Source organism: Drosophila albomicans, chromosome 2R (genome assembly GCF_009650485.2).
Source record: "Drosophila albomicans strain 15112-1751.03 chromosome 2R, ASM965048v2, whole genome shotgun sequence".
Lineage (NCBI taxonomy): Eukaryota > Metazoa > Arthropoda > Insecta > Diptera > Drosophilidae > Drosophila > Drosophila albomicans.
Window position 1 is genome coordinate 30,168,641 of NC_047631.2, and position 14,723 is coordinate 30,183,363.

General features: G+C 42.0%; 1 protein-coding gene across 1 annotated transcript in view; it reads left to right on the forward strand.

The window, feature by feature from the left end:
* The window catches only part of LOC117574286 (mucin-17), a 37,121-nt gene that overhangs the window by 2,005 nt on the left and 20,393 nt on the right, over positions 1–14,723 (forward strand). Inside the window, exon 2 of the mRNA XM_034258037.2 lies at positions 13,684–13,803. Coding sequence (XP_034113928.1) covers positions 13,704–13,803 — 100 coding nt within the window. The 5' untranslated portion in view covers positions 13,684–13,703. The remainder of the gene's footprint in view (positions 1–13,683; positions 13,804–14,723) is intronic.

A 14,723-nucleotide genomic window follows, 5' to 3' on the forward strand; every position in this document is an offset into this window, starting at 1 on the left:
GACTTTGAGTGTTATTTGGTTTTGGCCAGAGATTTCATTGGCAGCTGGCCATGGCCATTGCCAGGGACAGTCGAAGCAGCAGCAGCAGGTGTCTGGGGATGTGGTTTTTGCTGCTGCTGTTGCTGCACTCTATTCCAAAATTTGTCCCTTGACCATGTTGCACGGAAACTGTCTGATTTATAGACAAATTCGGGCTGAAGTTGGGAGTTTTGTGTCTGCAACGCCAGAGGCAGCAAAATACACACATTCATTGCTTTACAGATTTATTGATGAGCCAACAAAAAACAGAAAAAAAAGAGCTTGGCAAATAGCAAACATTTTTCTAGACTGACTTTCCTTCTGCCGTTTTGTGGTTCGGTTTTTTGTTTCTGGAGCACAGCTGCAGCATTTTAATTAAAAGTGCTGAACGGAGAATTCTGCGAGGCAATCAAATTTGACAGTTTGGTGGTTTTTGCGGTTCAACTGTGATGCAGATCACTTTTGTCGCAGTCGCACGGTGCGTATGCTTAATGTTGATTCGCTGCGACATGTGCGGATATCGATATCGGATGCTAGCAGTAAACCAGTAAAACGCCAAAGTCAAAGCCAAAGCCAATGACCATTTATGGGACTTTCTAAGCGTCTCGGCTTTCATCATCATCAACAACATTATTTTTGATGGCTTTTTGCAAGCCATCAAGGCTGAGTCTGAAATCTACAGATTCTATGGCCTGTTGCCTTTCTTTTGTGCGCCAGGTTTTTTTTTTCTTAAATTTTTTAATTAAATGCACACAGAGAGACATTGTTGGGCTTCCTTTTCAACGCGGTTTTGCTCTTGCCAAATTATCATAACAATTAAATTTGTATTGCAACCGAGGCTGAGGTTGAGGCTGAGCAATTATTATTATGATGTTGGTTTTGAGGTTCTTTGACTTTATGTTAATTTATTTTAATTTGCGCTGCTGCTTCTGTTAGAAAGAAAGAAAGATTAAAAGACAAATGCGAAAGAATTCTCTTTCCCCTCCTCGCTTTTTGTGACTTACCTAAAAACTAAATAAAAAAAAATATATAATCAACATGAACAAGAAGTCGAAGAGGAGGATCTTAAAATACTTAATTGACTGGCATGAAAAGTTTTTGCGGTCTGTGACTATTTTAAGTTGATGATGAGACCAGCTACAGAGCTGACATCAGCACCTGAAGGAGTCTGAGTCTGAGAAACCTGACAAATTATATAATCATAGGCCGGGTCACGAGCTGCTCGAATGGCGCATTGTTCTAGCCCTGTTTAGTTAACATATCTGGCTGGCCTTTTGCTTTTGCCGTTAGATGAGCCATAATTAAATTAGGCTCCCGCATTATGCAAATCATATGCTGTGCTAATTGAGTGAAAAGATGCTGCATTAGACTAGCTTCAAATGTATCTCTCAAGTGGTTGCTGCTGCTATTAATCTGATCAGCTACGATGTGGAACCAAATGCATGTTCAAGCGGTTCGTTTTTGTGTGTTATTCGGCCAACAAATCAATTGTCTCTCATTCTCAGTCTCTGTCTCTATAGCTGGCTGCGATAACAGCTCGCAAATTAAACGATGACGGTCGCAAACGGGCTTTTCAAAATATTCAATACTCGGCTATTTATTATTATACATTTTTGTTCGGAATTTGGCAAAATATCGTATATATATAAAGCTTACCTTGAATGCTTGTTGTCATTTGTTGCCCGTATTTTGGCTTTTGTTTTGTTCCCGCTTTTGATATTGATTTGCACAAAGGTAACAGAAACATTGTGATTTTTCAAATATAATTGAGTAAATCGGTTTATGTGCAGCATTAGCATTGTTGTTGCTGCCCCAAGTGGCTGTTGTTGTTGTTGTTGTTGTTGTTGCAAAGAAAGTAAGCGCAACTAAGCACATTACGAGTGACACTTGCCATGCCGCATTACGCCCAAACGCCAAGGTTAAAGCGTGGCATAGAACACGCTTTGAGGTATGCCACATTTACTTGCCACAAGAACTTGACTCTCGACTCCAACTGGCAACTGGCAACTGGCAAACAACGCTGCTTAAAGTGTGTCGCGGGGCGCAAATTTCTCTAACCCAAATTGTTGGCTACTCTATGCTGTTTTGTTTGGTGCCACTGCCACCGATGTTGTTGTTGGCTTCTTGCTTCTTTCGGGGCGGGCAGCGATCTGGTTTGCTGCAGATGCTTTTAAGTTCAATAGCCAAAGAAAGTGTCTGGGCAATAGAAAGAAAAAGTGTGCAAGCTCTGAACACATTGGACACACAGAGTCGACACAGATTTCGATTCAGAATCAAATTCAGTTGCAGTTGCCATTGGGCTGATCTGTCGTATACGTAATGCCAGTTATCAGGCACTCCAAATGCACTTAACCAATGCAAATTTGCATGCACATTTATATGCCTGGCCATTAGGCTAAAACGATTTAATGTGCCGCAAGGATGTTGAATGCGAATGAGAATGCGAATGGAGTTGGCTTTAATGGCTGGTCGTAAAAAACCCTTTTGGCATTCGGCATGCCACTTAAAAATGATAGAAAATATATAATTCGATTTAAGAGAGCGCGTTCGCGTAGATAATGGCCAATAAGGCCAATTGGTTGTAAATTCAATGCGCCAACGCGGTCAAGGTGTCAACCATCGACTGCATTTGTTGTCTACTGCTGCTGCTTTGCTTGTTTAGTGTAATTTGATTTCATTTTTGGCCAATTATTTGCTGCTTATTAGCTGTCAAACTAATGCGTTGCTCGAATCGGGCCAAAAAGCAGCGAATAACAGTTATGCGTGGCCACAATTAACCCAACGGCGCTGTGACTTCAAAACAACAAACAAACACAACAAAAAAAAAACCCGAAGCTTGGCAATAGAAATGGAATATCTGAAAATCCCAAAAGCCCATAAATTAATTCAATCGCCAGCTGCAATTGCCCGCCAGCCACAAAAATCAAATTCTCTCTCTTGACCATTTTCGATCGATGGCGATAAAGCGTAAGAAAAAAAGAAATAACCGAAATATATAAATCGAGAAATTCTTTTGTGAGAAAATATGCGAAAAGTCGCCATCGCCACGCCGTTGGCCAAGTTAGAAGAGCTTCCATGAGCTGAATAGGCAAAAGAAATCAGCAAAGCGTTTCGAAGCAAAACGAAAATTGTCTAAACGAGTTGTGAACGGGTTCGACGGGGAGAGCTCGAGGGAGAGCTTCTGGCCAATACTTTGCTGCCAGTTGCCAGTTGTTGCTGCTGCTGTTGTTTTCGAAGATGTTTCTTTCAGCGTTTGCTTGAATGAAATTAATTTCTATTGTAAATAAAAGTAAGCAAAGTAAGCAATAAAAAGCAAAAAAAGCACAGTTAACTTCTTCTTATTGAGCACTCTTCGGCTAGGGCATAACTAATGAAGCTGCATACAAGTATGAAGAACCAATCTTAGATGCAACCAAAAGATACTTTCTCTATCGAGATTGATTGCCAGCTATCTTAATGAATCAATATCCAAAAAAATATCGCTAGATAAACGATATGTGATTAATTTAATGGCATTATCTGTTGTTTTGATATTTAAAATACGATTCATTTCACATTCATTTTTCATTCAGAATTGCGAATACAAAAATTCCAGATCACTGTAGTTTTCCCCCGGCTGGGGAGAGATGAGAGATTAGTCAGCAGTGAGTTTGTGTGTTTGATAAGAGGAAATAAATGCGAGTATTTTACATAAATCATTTCAATTAAACTACATGACGTACTCGTCGCTGCGGTTCAGCTTGTTGTTCTGACACACGTTTAACTTGAATGTTGTTGTTGTTGTTTTCTGCTTTTGTTGTTGTGGTCGGTGGTCGCTGCTTGTTTTGGTTGCTGACCCAAATTCGTGGACTTGACTCTTGTTTTCTACTTTTTGTGTGGTGTCGTTTTGTTTGTTGTCGGCATGATTTACATTTCATTTTTGTTAGAGTTTTTTTAACGCGCTCTCGAGTACCAGCTTAATGTCAACTAATGACTTGGCACAAACAATCAACAACAGCAAATGCGTAAACAATAAGCTTTATTAATCACTTTATACTCTCTTTTACTCACTCCCTTTTTTTTTGTTCTCTTCTCTCCATTGCAGGTATGTAAATCAGTTGGCAGATTGGCCGTAAAATTTGCAGCGACAATTGAGACATCAAAACTTGCAGTGCAGCCCATAAAAGTATGCAATGATAAATTGGCTGGCAAACAAATTGCAGCTGGTTGCAACTGCAGTGATTTAACTGCTTCAATTTGCATAAATAAATAATTTAACAGCAGCAGCAGTCGCACACAGAGAAGACAATAAAGCCAGCAAATTGAGTCGCAAAAAGGTAGCAAATGCAAACTGAACAATTGTTGGAGGCGTGGCAAAAACGTCGACTCTGACGCTCTGCATCTAATTTATGCGCAGCCCAAGAAAACAAGGCTGCAACAGGAGCAGCATGTTTGTTGCCTTGAAGTCAGTCAGAGAAGAGAGTGAGACAGATGCGTGCCTCAACTCGAGTGGCAAATAGAGACGCAACCTTTTTTTTTCTCTTCTTGTTCTTCTCGTTGTTGTGGTAAAGTCAGACAGCAGCTTGCTTTTGCTTCCCCCCAATCTGGCGCCTCATTATTGAAGTCCGTGTCATCAGCCACGTAGCTGAGCTGAGCAGCTTCTACTTTCTTTTGTCATATCCTTGTGCAAAAATTCCAACGCTTGCCGCTTTTGCATTGTTTGCATACTTGACTCCATTGCCCTCAAGTGCCAACTCCTGTGGCTTCCTGCTGCAGTCCCTGTTCTTCCCCTACTCAGTCTCCCTCTCTGACAACGCAGATAGAGAGACGACTTTAAGCATTATGAACTTTCAATTAAACCTTCATGCCGAGACAGTTGACATGCTTTGCTTCGTAAATAAACAATGCACTTTGCACACACAAAACTGTCCAATCGAAAACCGAAACCGATTTAATAAATGTTCTGCCATTTGCAATTGGACGTCTGTATTATTCTTTTACTTATTCGACTGTCACATGACAATTGACAATGACAAAATTCTCTACGATATGCAAAATGTCATGAGGTTGCAATTGTTATAAATTTATAGCAAAACTCTTCTCTATGTGGGCAAAATGTCAGCAGTAAATTTATGTATGCAAGCAAAAAAAGAAAATCAATTTAAAGTCAATTTGCTGGCGCTAATAAATTGCATTAAAAATGCCGAAAAATAAATTCCCAATTTTAATATGGCAAATTGCCAAAGCCACCCCCAAAAAAATTGGCCTTCTCCCGCCTCCTTTCTGTTCGTACTCTTGACACTCCATCAATCTCCCTCACTTCAGTCCCTCTCTCTCTTCAGCTCTCTCTCTCTCTCTCTGGCTTTAAGTTATTAGATTGCTTTATGATGCTGAAATCACTTTGGCCTTTAGTCATATCACAATTTTATTTAGTGCCCTGAAGAATTCCCCCGCAACAAAAAAATTTGATGTGATACGTCTTCTATAAAAACGAGATTCTATAGTTTGGCATAGACCAGAGCAATATGCTGCTGTGGCTGTGGGCGCATACCGGACATGCTCTTTAATTAGACTTAACCGCCACACACACAGCACTTTCCACCTCTTTTCTCCTCACTCCCTCCTTGCCACAAAAAACGACTCGTAAATGCGGAAAAACCTGCTGCGAGAGTTCTAAGAACCCGACACGTTTAATAGGCCCAACGCAAAACAATGTTGACTTGTTTTTTAATAGCCACTTGCTGCTAACGAGTAGATGATGTCTGCGTAATAACTGAAATACCCCCAAAAAGCAAAAAAAGATGACAGCCATGAAATTCAATTTCATTTCATTTGGCTTTTTGTTATTGTTGAAAGAAAGAGAGAGATAGAGAGAAAAAACCTTCTCGGAAGCAACGTTTTTTTTTTTTTTTTTTTAATGATAACCCCGAGTTTAAAGTGCAATGAACAGAGGCCGAAAGCAAAGCCAACAACACAAAAATATGCCGCAAGGCAACTGTGAAAGGGTTCTGGCCAAAAACTCTGTTTGACCACTTTCCTTTGCTTAGCCCTTTTAACTAAATGTTAATGGCAGCGTTTAGTGAGAGAACACTTTCATTTGCATTACGCATGACGATAAGTAAACTCGTTTCAGGAAGTCAAATAAAAGTGAAACTGGCAACAAAATATTTCTGTGTGTGTGTTTGAGTTACTTTTTCTTTGGCCCCAGCCAAATCTCACGTTCAATCTGTTAATGATGGCCCATCATTTTAATTATTTCGTTGCACGTGTAACAATTTCCAAAGCCAACAAACAACAAATATATTGAGAAGAAAATCGTGGCAATTTTATGCGGGACCGGGATAAAAATTAAAAAAAAAAGTGAACTGTAAACTGGGTGATTAATATGCAGCAGCAGCATATTAGAAGCTGGGACGTTAAAGCACCTGTGATCTGTCGAATCTATAGAAGATCTCTTGGCGATCTCTTCGCCAAGGATGAGGATGAGGATGAGGTTGATGCGATAGCCACAGGCGCCGTTTAGTCCGTCGATCTTTTGAATTATTTCTCAAGTGGAGAGTCTTCGACTTCGGTCTTGATCTTCGCCTTGGTCTTAGTCTCTTCCTTTTCGGCATTTACTCTCGTATTTGTGTGGAAATGAGCAGCTAACGGTATATGAATCATGACTTTGGCAGGCAGCATGATTTAAAACACTCACTCATATGCAGCCAACAGCAAAAGATTCAACTCCAGCAACTTGCAACTTGCAGCGGCAGCAACGTTCCTCTGTTCCTTAGCTGTTTATGCATATTTTAGCACATTTCGCAAACGTCCGAAGAGGGCACAGAGCGAGAGAGACAGAGATAGATAGAGAGAGAGAGAGAGAGAGAGAAGTCTGGTCTGGACAACACACACAACATACACAACATACACAGGTTGGGCTTGATCGGCGACGCGACTTTGTAGCGCGTAGGAAAACGTGCGATTTCAAGTTGACAGGCACAGCTTTGAACCCTGCCCAAGTCTCCGCTATGCAGTCACAACTTCTCTCCCTCTCCCTCTCTCTTTTCCTCTTCATATAGCTGTCTCTGTCTAGCTCTCTCGCTTGCCTCAAATCAGCTGAAAAAGGCAACGTTTTTCATTTTGTACATTTTAATGCAATATTTAATTTATTTGTTTTGGTCGAGGCCGCTGTCGAGGCGACTCTTTGCAACAACTTGCAACAACTTGTGGCCTGTGTGTGTGTGTGTGTGTGTTGCCTGCCTGAGTGCTCCACGAGAGGAGTTTCTCTGTATCAAGGCAAAACGCATATTCCTACCATTGATTGGCATTTCCTGGTTGAAGCATTAGACTGGCCAAGTCAAGTGAATTCCTCGAAGCGTCTTCGCTTCTACTCTATCTCTATCCTCAGTCTTCACCTTCGTCTTCGTCTTTGTCTGGGTGCCAGGAAGACACTCTCTGTGTGTGTAGGGACCAGCTTGTTGTTTATTCACTGAGCTTCAATTGGTGCTTTCGAGCTGCGTTCGCACAATAAGGCATTAACATCTTTATCTTGGCTCTAAGGCTCTAAGCTTTAGCTGGCCAATCAATGAGTCAGTTTAGTTCTCATGATCGCGTCTTGCTGACTTGCAGATTGAACCTTTGAAAAACGCCAATTCCAATACCAATTCCACAAGTCGCAACTTCAATTCCAATTCCAATTCGAATCCATGACATCACATGGCTTTAAATAAACGCAATTGCGAATCAACTTATATCCGGGCATTTCCCCATTTGTGTCCAAACTGAATTGAGCATCATCTCAATCCCCATCATCGAACAACAAATTTTTGGCACACACTTCACTTATTTACGCGACTGCAAATTACACAGTCATGAGTAATCATATTAATGAGCAGCAACTCAATTCTCTTTGCTCTCTGTACTCTCTGCTCAGAAACGCGCCAAAAACGCGCGCAATGATCCACTTTTCAAAAATTGAACTCACAAATCACGTAGCCAAAAAAACAAAAACAAGCAAACGTTTACTAACTGTTTTCTGTTTCGGCTACTGGGCAACAACTATTGTAATTGGGCATTGAGAGATGCCTGAGAAGGGGGAGGAAGGAGGACAGTTCAACTCAACTGTCTGGCATAATTAGAACCAGTTTGCGCATCGTGGCCAAAATCAATAAAGTCGACAATTCAACTGCCCGCTTTGACTATGAATTTCGATGTTTGTTGCTGCAAATTTCGCAAAATAGACTTTTGAATGTTGTATAACATTGACAAGCAACACGTGTGGGTGTCGATCCAAAAAAAGAGTCAAAGATTTAGGTTTTTTTTGTTGTTGTTGAGGTTTCAAATGTACAAACACGTATCGGACGTTCGCTCACAATGTGTCATAATGTTTTATAGCTTTTAATTAGAGAACAAAAAAGCGTTGGGTCATTAGTCAAATCACAGAGAAAGAAAAGAATTAACTTAAATTAAGCGAGTGCAGCTGCAGCTGCAGCAGTGAAATTAGAACGCTTCTCGCTTCTTTGCCTGGCAACAAACTTGACCCCAAGAAAAAGAGAAATTTGTGGCAACAAAAAACTGACTGAAAAAAGCGAAAAAAAAACAACGCGCTGTAGAATTTATGCTGACATCAAATCAGCACACGATCTGTGTGCTGACTGACCCAACACCACAAACTAAAGTTGCTGCTGTTGCACATACATATATGGTGTGGCAGTTGTTGCATGCTGCAGGCAAGCAGCAGCAGCAACAGCAGCACGGTAGCTGGCATCAAGATTTGTCACAAATCAAAGCAGAGCCAACAAGCCAGCTAGCAACTAATCCAGTTCAGCTGTTGGCCAAAGCCAAGAGCCACACAAAATGGCAAATTGCCTACAAGCTGCAGCAGCAACTGTTGCTGTTGTTGTTGCTGTGGTTGCTGCTGTTGTTGCTGTTGTTGTTGCTGGCGTTGGCGGCACTGGGCACGCTGCTCGTGCAACAGCAACAGCTTCCGCATTGTCGCTGACAAGTGACTCAGCGACTCAGTTGCTGGCGACTCCAACTCTCTGTATAGGAAACTCTTGCCGAGGAAAAGACTCGACTCAAACTCGACTCGTCTTCTCGGACTTGTGAGGCATAGTTTACATTTGGCGCGATTGTTTGCCTTTTGCTTGTTTGCTTTTCAATACCCGCTACCCCATAGGATAGAAGGGTATTATAAGTTAGTGCCTCCATAGTTTTGTAGGAGCATAAACGTCTAGTTCCTACAGGACTTAGTACTTTGACTGACAATCTGGTATATTTTGCACATTATACAATAGTATATTTGGAATGTAGTACTTTATCAGTCCAAGGAATATTTTGTACGTAGTACTATATAACTCCATGGTATATTTTTAATATAGTACTATATAAATATACCAAATATAGCCTTTGGTATATCTTTAGTATATTGGTATATTTGTTTCAATTTTTCCACGCTTACTTCCACTTCCGCTTAGTTACTTGGGTTAACAATTTGGTATATTTTGCACTCTATGGTATATTTTCAATGTATAGCATCTGGTATATTTTTAGTATTTTGGTGGTATTTGTTTAAAGTTGTTGTCCCGTCCACTTCTGCCTCCGCTTAGCTGCTTTGGTTGACAATTTGGTATATTTTTCACTCCATGGTATATTTTAAATTAAGTACTTTATCACTTCATGATATATTTTTAATATAGTACTATATAAATATACCGAATGTAGCCATTTTATATACATTTCTGTTTTTTTTTGTGGTATATTTATTTGGTACTTTTTAAAACTAATACCACAAAGTTTTTCTCTTATTCAAAATGCGTAGCGGGTATCTCAAAGTCGAGTACATTTCCTTAGCTTCCTTGTTTTTGTTGTTTTTTTGGTTTGTTGCCACGGCCCGACTTTGCCACTAGACACCGTTATGTTTGTCGATCGTGCGGCCAAAGCTTTATTAATTTTGCTGCACAGCGAGTCGCCAACTTCTTCAGCTGCAAGGTCGATCATTTCGTAAGGCCAAAGTCGAGTCGAGTCGAGTTGAGTCGAGTGGAGTGGAGTCGAGTCGAGAGTTCAAGCTGGTTCATTGGTGCAATATTTGTAGCTCGATTATATGCAAATTTGTCAGAAGGGTCGCTGGAAAGTGGCAAGCCACAAATTGGCCAAAAGTATGCGTTAGGTGTTAGGGCAGATTTATGATGCAGTCAAGACAAAAAAAATGCAATTTGCAATTGCTGCCGCAGCAACCGTTAAATGGCCAATGCGAACACAGAACACAAAACCAAATTAACGCCAAGCAACAACTGAGGTAACAGCAGCAATCAATGTGTAATGCGATAAGCTAGCCAAAGCAATTGGCAACAGCATCAAGAGAGAGACAGAGAGAGAGAAAGGGGGGAAATGTGGATGCCAATGTTGATTGCCTGGCCCGACTGAGAGAGGTCAGCAACCAGGAGCCAGCAACCAGCTGCAAGCGAAGATGGGGATCGGTATCGATTGGAATTGCAGCCGCATATTGTGTGCTAAATGTCAATTTGATACCACAGCAGAATCCAATTAAAGCCGCATCGCAGTTGCAGTTGCAAATTGCCAGCTGCATCGATCGCTGCATCGCTGCTGGGTCGCTTGTTAGATGCGTGCGCCAAAGTATATTTGTGGGTCATGGTACAAATCTCAAGATGCAACTGACAGCAGTCGACAGCAGCAGACAACAGCAGACAACAGTGCAACAGACAATCGACAAGAGACAGCTCTCAGCCTTAGTCTCAGTCTCAGTCTCAACCTTAGTCTCAGTCTCTTCCTCAGTGCTCTTTCTAACAAGAGACACCTTTTGATACAATATGCTAACGAAGTTTTCTTCTCCACTGTCAAAATGTTTGCCGCATGTGGAAATTTTCCCACCCTCCATTGAGGCACTGTAAAATGTAAATTTCAGCCTTTTGCTATACATTTATATTAGTGTGCTGAGGAGGCTACCTCCCCCACTCCCCTCTCCCCAGAATGGAGCCAATGCTTAAACCTTAAACAGTTGCCTGTCCAGTGCTTACCCTTTTGCTTTGTGAGCTGAGTCTTCAGTCTTCCTCTTCGACTCGGGTGGCTGTGTAAACATTTGCATTTCTAGTTCGTCGTCTCTCATCTCTGCTGCACGCATGAGCCAACGACGCAAGTCGCCTGCAAGTCTCTCCTGCTCTCCTGGCTTGCCTGCATAACGCATCTCAACAGCAACAGCAACAGCAACGGCAACGGCTTGCCATTGTTGGTCAAGAGGCTGCTGCAGCTGATGATGATACATTGCCATTCGGCCCTCGGCTTGTCTCGAGTAGTCTTCTATTTTTTTGTTGCTTTTGCAAATTTCCCATGACCGATATTTCTTTTTAGCGTTATGTGTTAGTGTGTCTGCCACTCAACCCCTCTCTCTCTCCCGCTCTCTCTGCGTCTCGTCACTGTCTCTTTCTTTGTGGCTGCTTTTGGGCAATTGTTTTTGGCATTGGGTAAAAGTTGTGAGTGTGTGTGTGTGTAGAGTGCAACTGACTTTTTGGCGGCATCTACGCTTCATTCACAAAACGTATTTCTGTGTCACACACACTCGCTTGGCCAGCTGGCTGACCACCCCTTTATTTGGTCTTAACCCAAATACTCAATGCTGCCGTAAAATTGTTTACCATTTAGCAGCAGCAACCACAGCAACAGCAACAGCGACAGCAACATCTGCTGCAGATGCTACAATAATTGCTGCAACAAGTTGCCAGCACATGTTGCTAGCCATCGTGTTCGTGTGTGTTGCTAATAGCTTTAGAACAAGTGCCATTTTGGCCAGCAACTAATGGCCAGTTTGTGTCGCTTCCGTTGTCAGTTTGCCCAGTTGCCAGTTACAGCAAGAACAACAGCAACCACAGCAGCAGCATCATTATTATCATCATTTGAACGGCGGCCCCGTGTGAGATTATCATTATTGTTATTGTCGCTCGTCATGTCAACTCGTCATCAAAATGCCGCAAACTAAAGCTGAGCCGCAGATCAACTGAAGAGAGCGAAACGTTGGCAGCCACAACGGAGCAATCTTTCAACTTGGTTTCGTGTGTTGCATACACCTTGATGTTTGCTTCTGCCACAGCACGCAGCAATGCAATTTGTGGCTCCAGGGGCTGCAACGAGCAACTTGCAGCGAGCAACTTGCAACTTGCAACTCGCCTGTGTGCCGTTTCCCTGCATTTTAATGAGCACATTTCGCGCATTTATGATGAGACAACATCGCGCTCTCTGTGGACTCGCAAAAGTTGCTGTTGCTGTTGCTTCAGTTGTTTGCTTGTTTCGTTAGCGAGCAAATGCAACTCGGATTTCAAATGAAGAGCAAATGAACAAATGGGCAAGAGAGAGGTCAATGTGACGACTCCCTATCAAATGACCAGCGATAAATCATGCATCATGTACTTATCGATAAATTGTGTCGTCAAATTCGCGCAATTGTCCCACTGTTTTGCAGTCGTATTATTTTCATACGTTTTTATTGGTTTTCTTTGCTTTTTGGCTAATGTATGAAATTGTATAACTTACGCATCCACGCCCCCTCCACCTACAACCACGCCCCCTCCTCCCACTCATATTTCTTGTGTCGCCTCCCCTCGGCAAAAGGCACGTCTTGGTTTTGGCAGCAACCCCAACAGCAAAGTGCAAATGCGACGGCACTCACGTGTTGCATCTCCTGGGAGTTGATTAAAGGCGCATAAAAGCAAATAAAAAAGCGAAACAAACTTTGGCTAATAAACGAAAATATGAAACGTACTAGAGTCGAATCTTTTATGGCATTATGTCAACTGATATGGGCTGTGATATCCGCTGCCGCTGCCCCAGCTAATTATAACCGTTACTTCTCGCCTTGAGGGCAACTTTCGTGGAGTGGGGAGGGAGAAAAGGAGAATTCCCCCCAAACAACAAAAGTAAACTGATGTTGGCTCTAACTTGATTCGTATTTCGTATTTTTGGGCGTGTAGCTGACATTTTCAATCAGAGAACTACAAGTTTAATACACAGCCGCAACATGACGACTTTCATCTCTATATATAGGTATATATAGTGGTACTATATATAGCTTTGGCTGACCTCTTACAGAGAGCAAAGTTTTGCTGTCATCCGGCAACAATTGAGCCTGCGAGCGATGTCAGGGAAAATTGCACATCTGTCAAATCAGCAAACAAGTGATTTCCGCAAACAATTCAAGAAAAACATCCAGTCACAGGACACAAACACACACACAGCGAGGGGATGCTTTCCCCTACACACTCCCTTGACCGTTGGTGGTGGTTGCTTGGTGGCATCTCTCACTGTCAACACAAACGGTGCACAACAAAAATCTCAAACCCTCCCAAAAATGTTTGCTTGCTGTTTGTGCACGTAAATTGCTTTTGTCGAGCAGTTGAGGCTATTGAAATATTTGTAAAAAAAAACCAAGTAAGAAAAGAAATGGAATGGAAAGGAAAGCAAAGGACATGTGCCCTGTCATGCTTTTTTAATGAAGTGCCGTCGTTTAAGGAACATATTGTGGCTCGATTTGATTGCTGTTGTTATTCTGTTCTGTGTGAAAGGGTTAAACGTCGGCATTTCAGGGTGTCAAAGATCTAATGGATCAATCGACAGTCGACAGCCTCATAATAATAATGAATAGAAAAGCACATACTAAAGTACATATTTCCCCCCTCTCTCTCACTCTCGTTGCAGTTACACACACAAGCAAAGCCATGACAAGAAAACGTTCGAGTCCGCTGGGACTCGAGGAGCTGGTGTGTTGGTCTGGTTTGGCCATGCTGCTGATGATGCTGCCAGCGTTAACGCAAGCCGGTAAGTGGTTTATTATGTCAACATAAATTACAGTTAGGCCCAGGCTAAGTATCTAAGTATCCTCTAAGTATCTAAGTGCTTAAAGCCAGACCAAACCGCAACCCTCCGCAACCAGGGATTGGATTGCTCACATATGCGATGTCATTCGGTCGTTCTCTATTATCTGTTGGCCATAAATTTGCACATTTGAGCCGAGCCTTCGGACGCGTCCCACTTGTCGATATATTTTGGCAGGCTGAAGGCTAATTAAAACAGTCACTGCTGCTGCTGTGACAAATTGCCATCAGCTGGCAACAGCTGGCATTGCACTTGTCCGGGGTCAGGGGTCATCCTCTGAGTTTGCACAAAAACGAATTCAATTAGGCACAAATGAATGTTTGGGGTGTCCGAAAAATTCAATTGAGTCATGCGTTGCCATTTAAATTGAAACTGAAATTGAATGCAATGACCAATTTCATTTGCAACGCGAGGGTGCAAGTTGAGTAGAGATACATTTGCAGTTCCAATTACGATTAAGCAAATGCCTTTTTCCCTTCGCATTCGCTATAAATAAAGATCGAGTGCTAATGGCCTCACTCAAATGGGTGGGCCAAATACATTTTTCAGATGCATCTGCTCAAAAATGAGGTGTTAACTTTCACATTCCCTCCTTCCTCCCCGCCTCCGCCTCCACCTCCAAAAACAGTTTGAAGGTGCAGCAATCAAAGGCACAAGTCTAACGGGGCAGCAGTGCATACAATTTAACGAGTTGGTTAAACAAAAGTTTATGGCAAATAAACCCGAAAAGAAATACAGGAAATAAGCAGCATTTCTCATGAATGCAGAATATCGGTCAGACAACTCCCATGTGTAGTTACTGACTGACTGACTGACTGACTGCGGTACTAGCCACAAGTCAATCACATGCAAACACGAGAAAA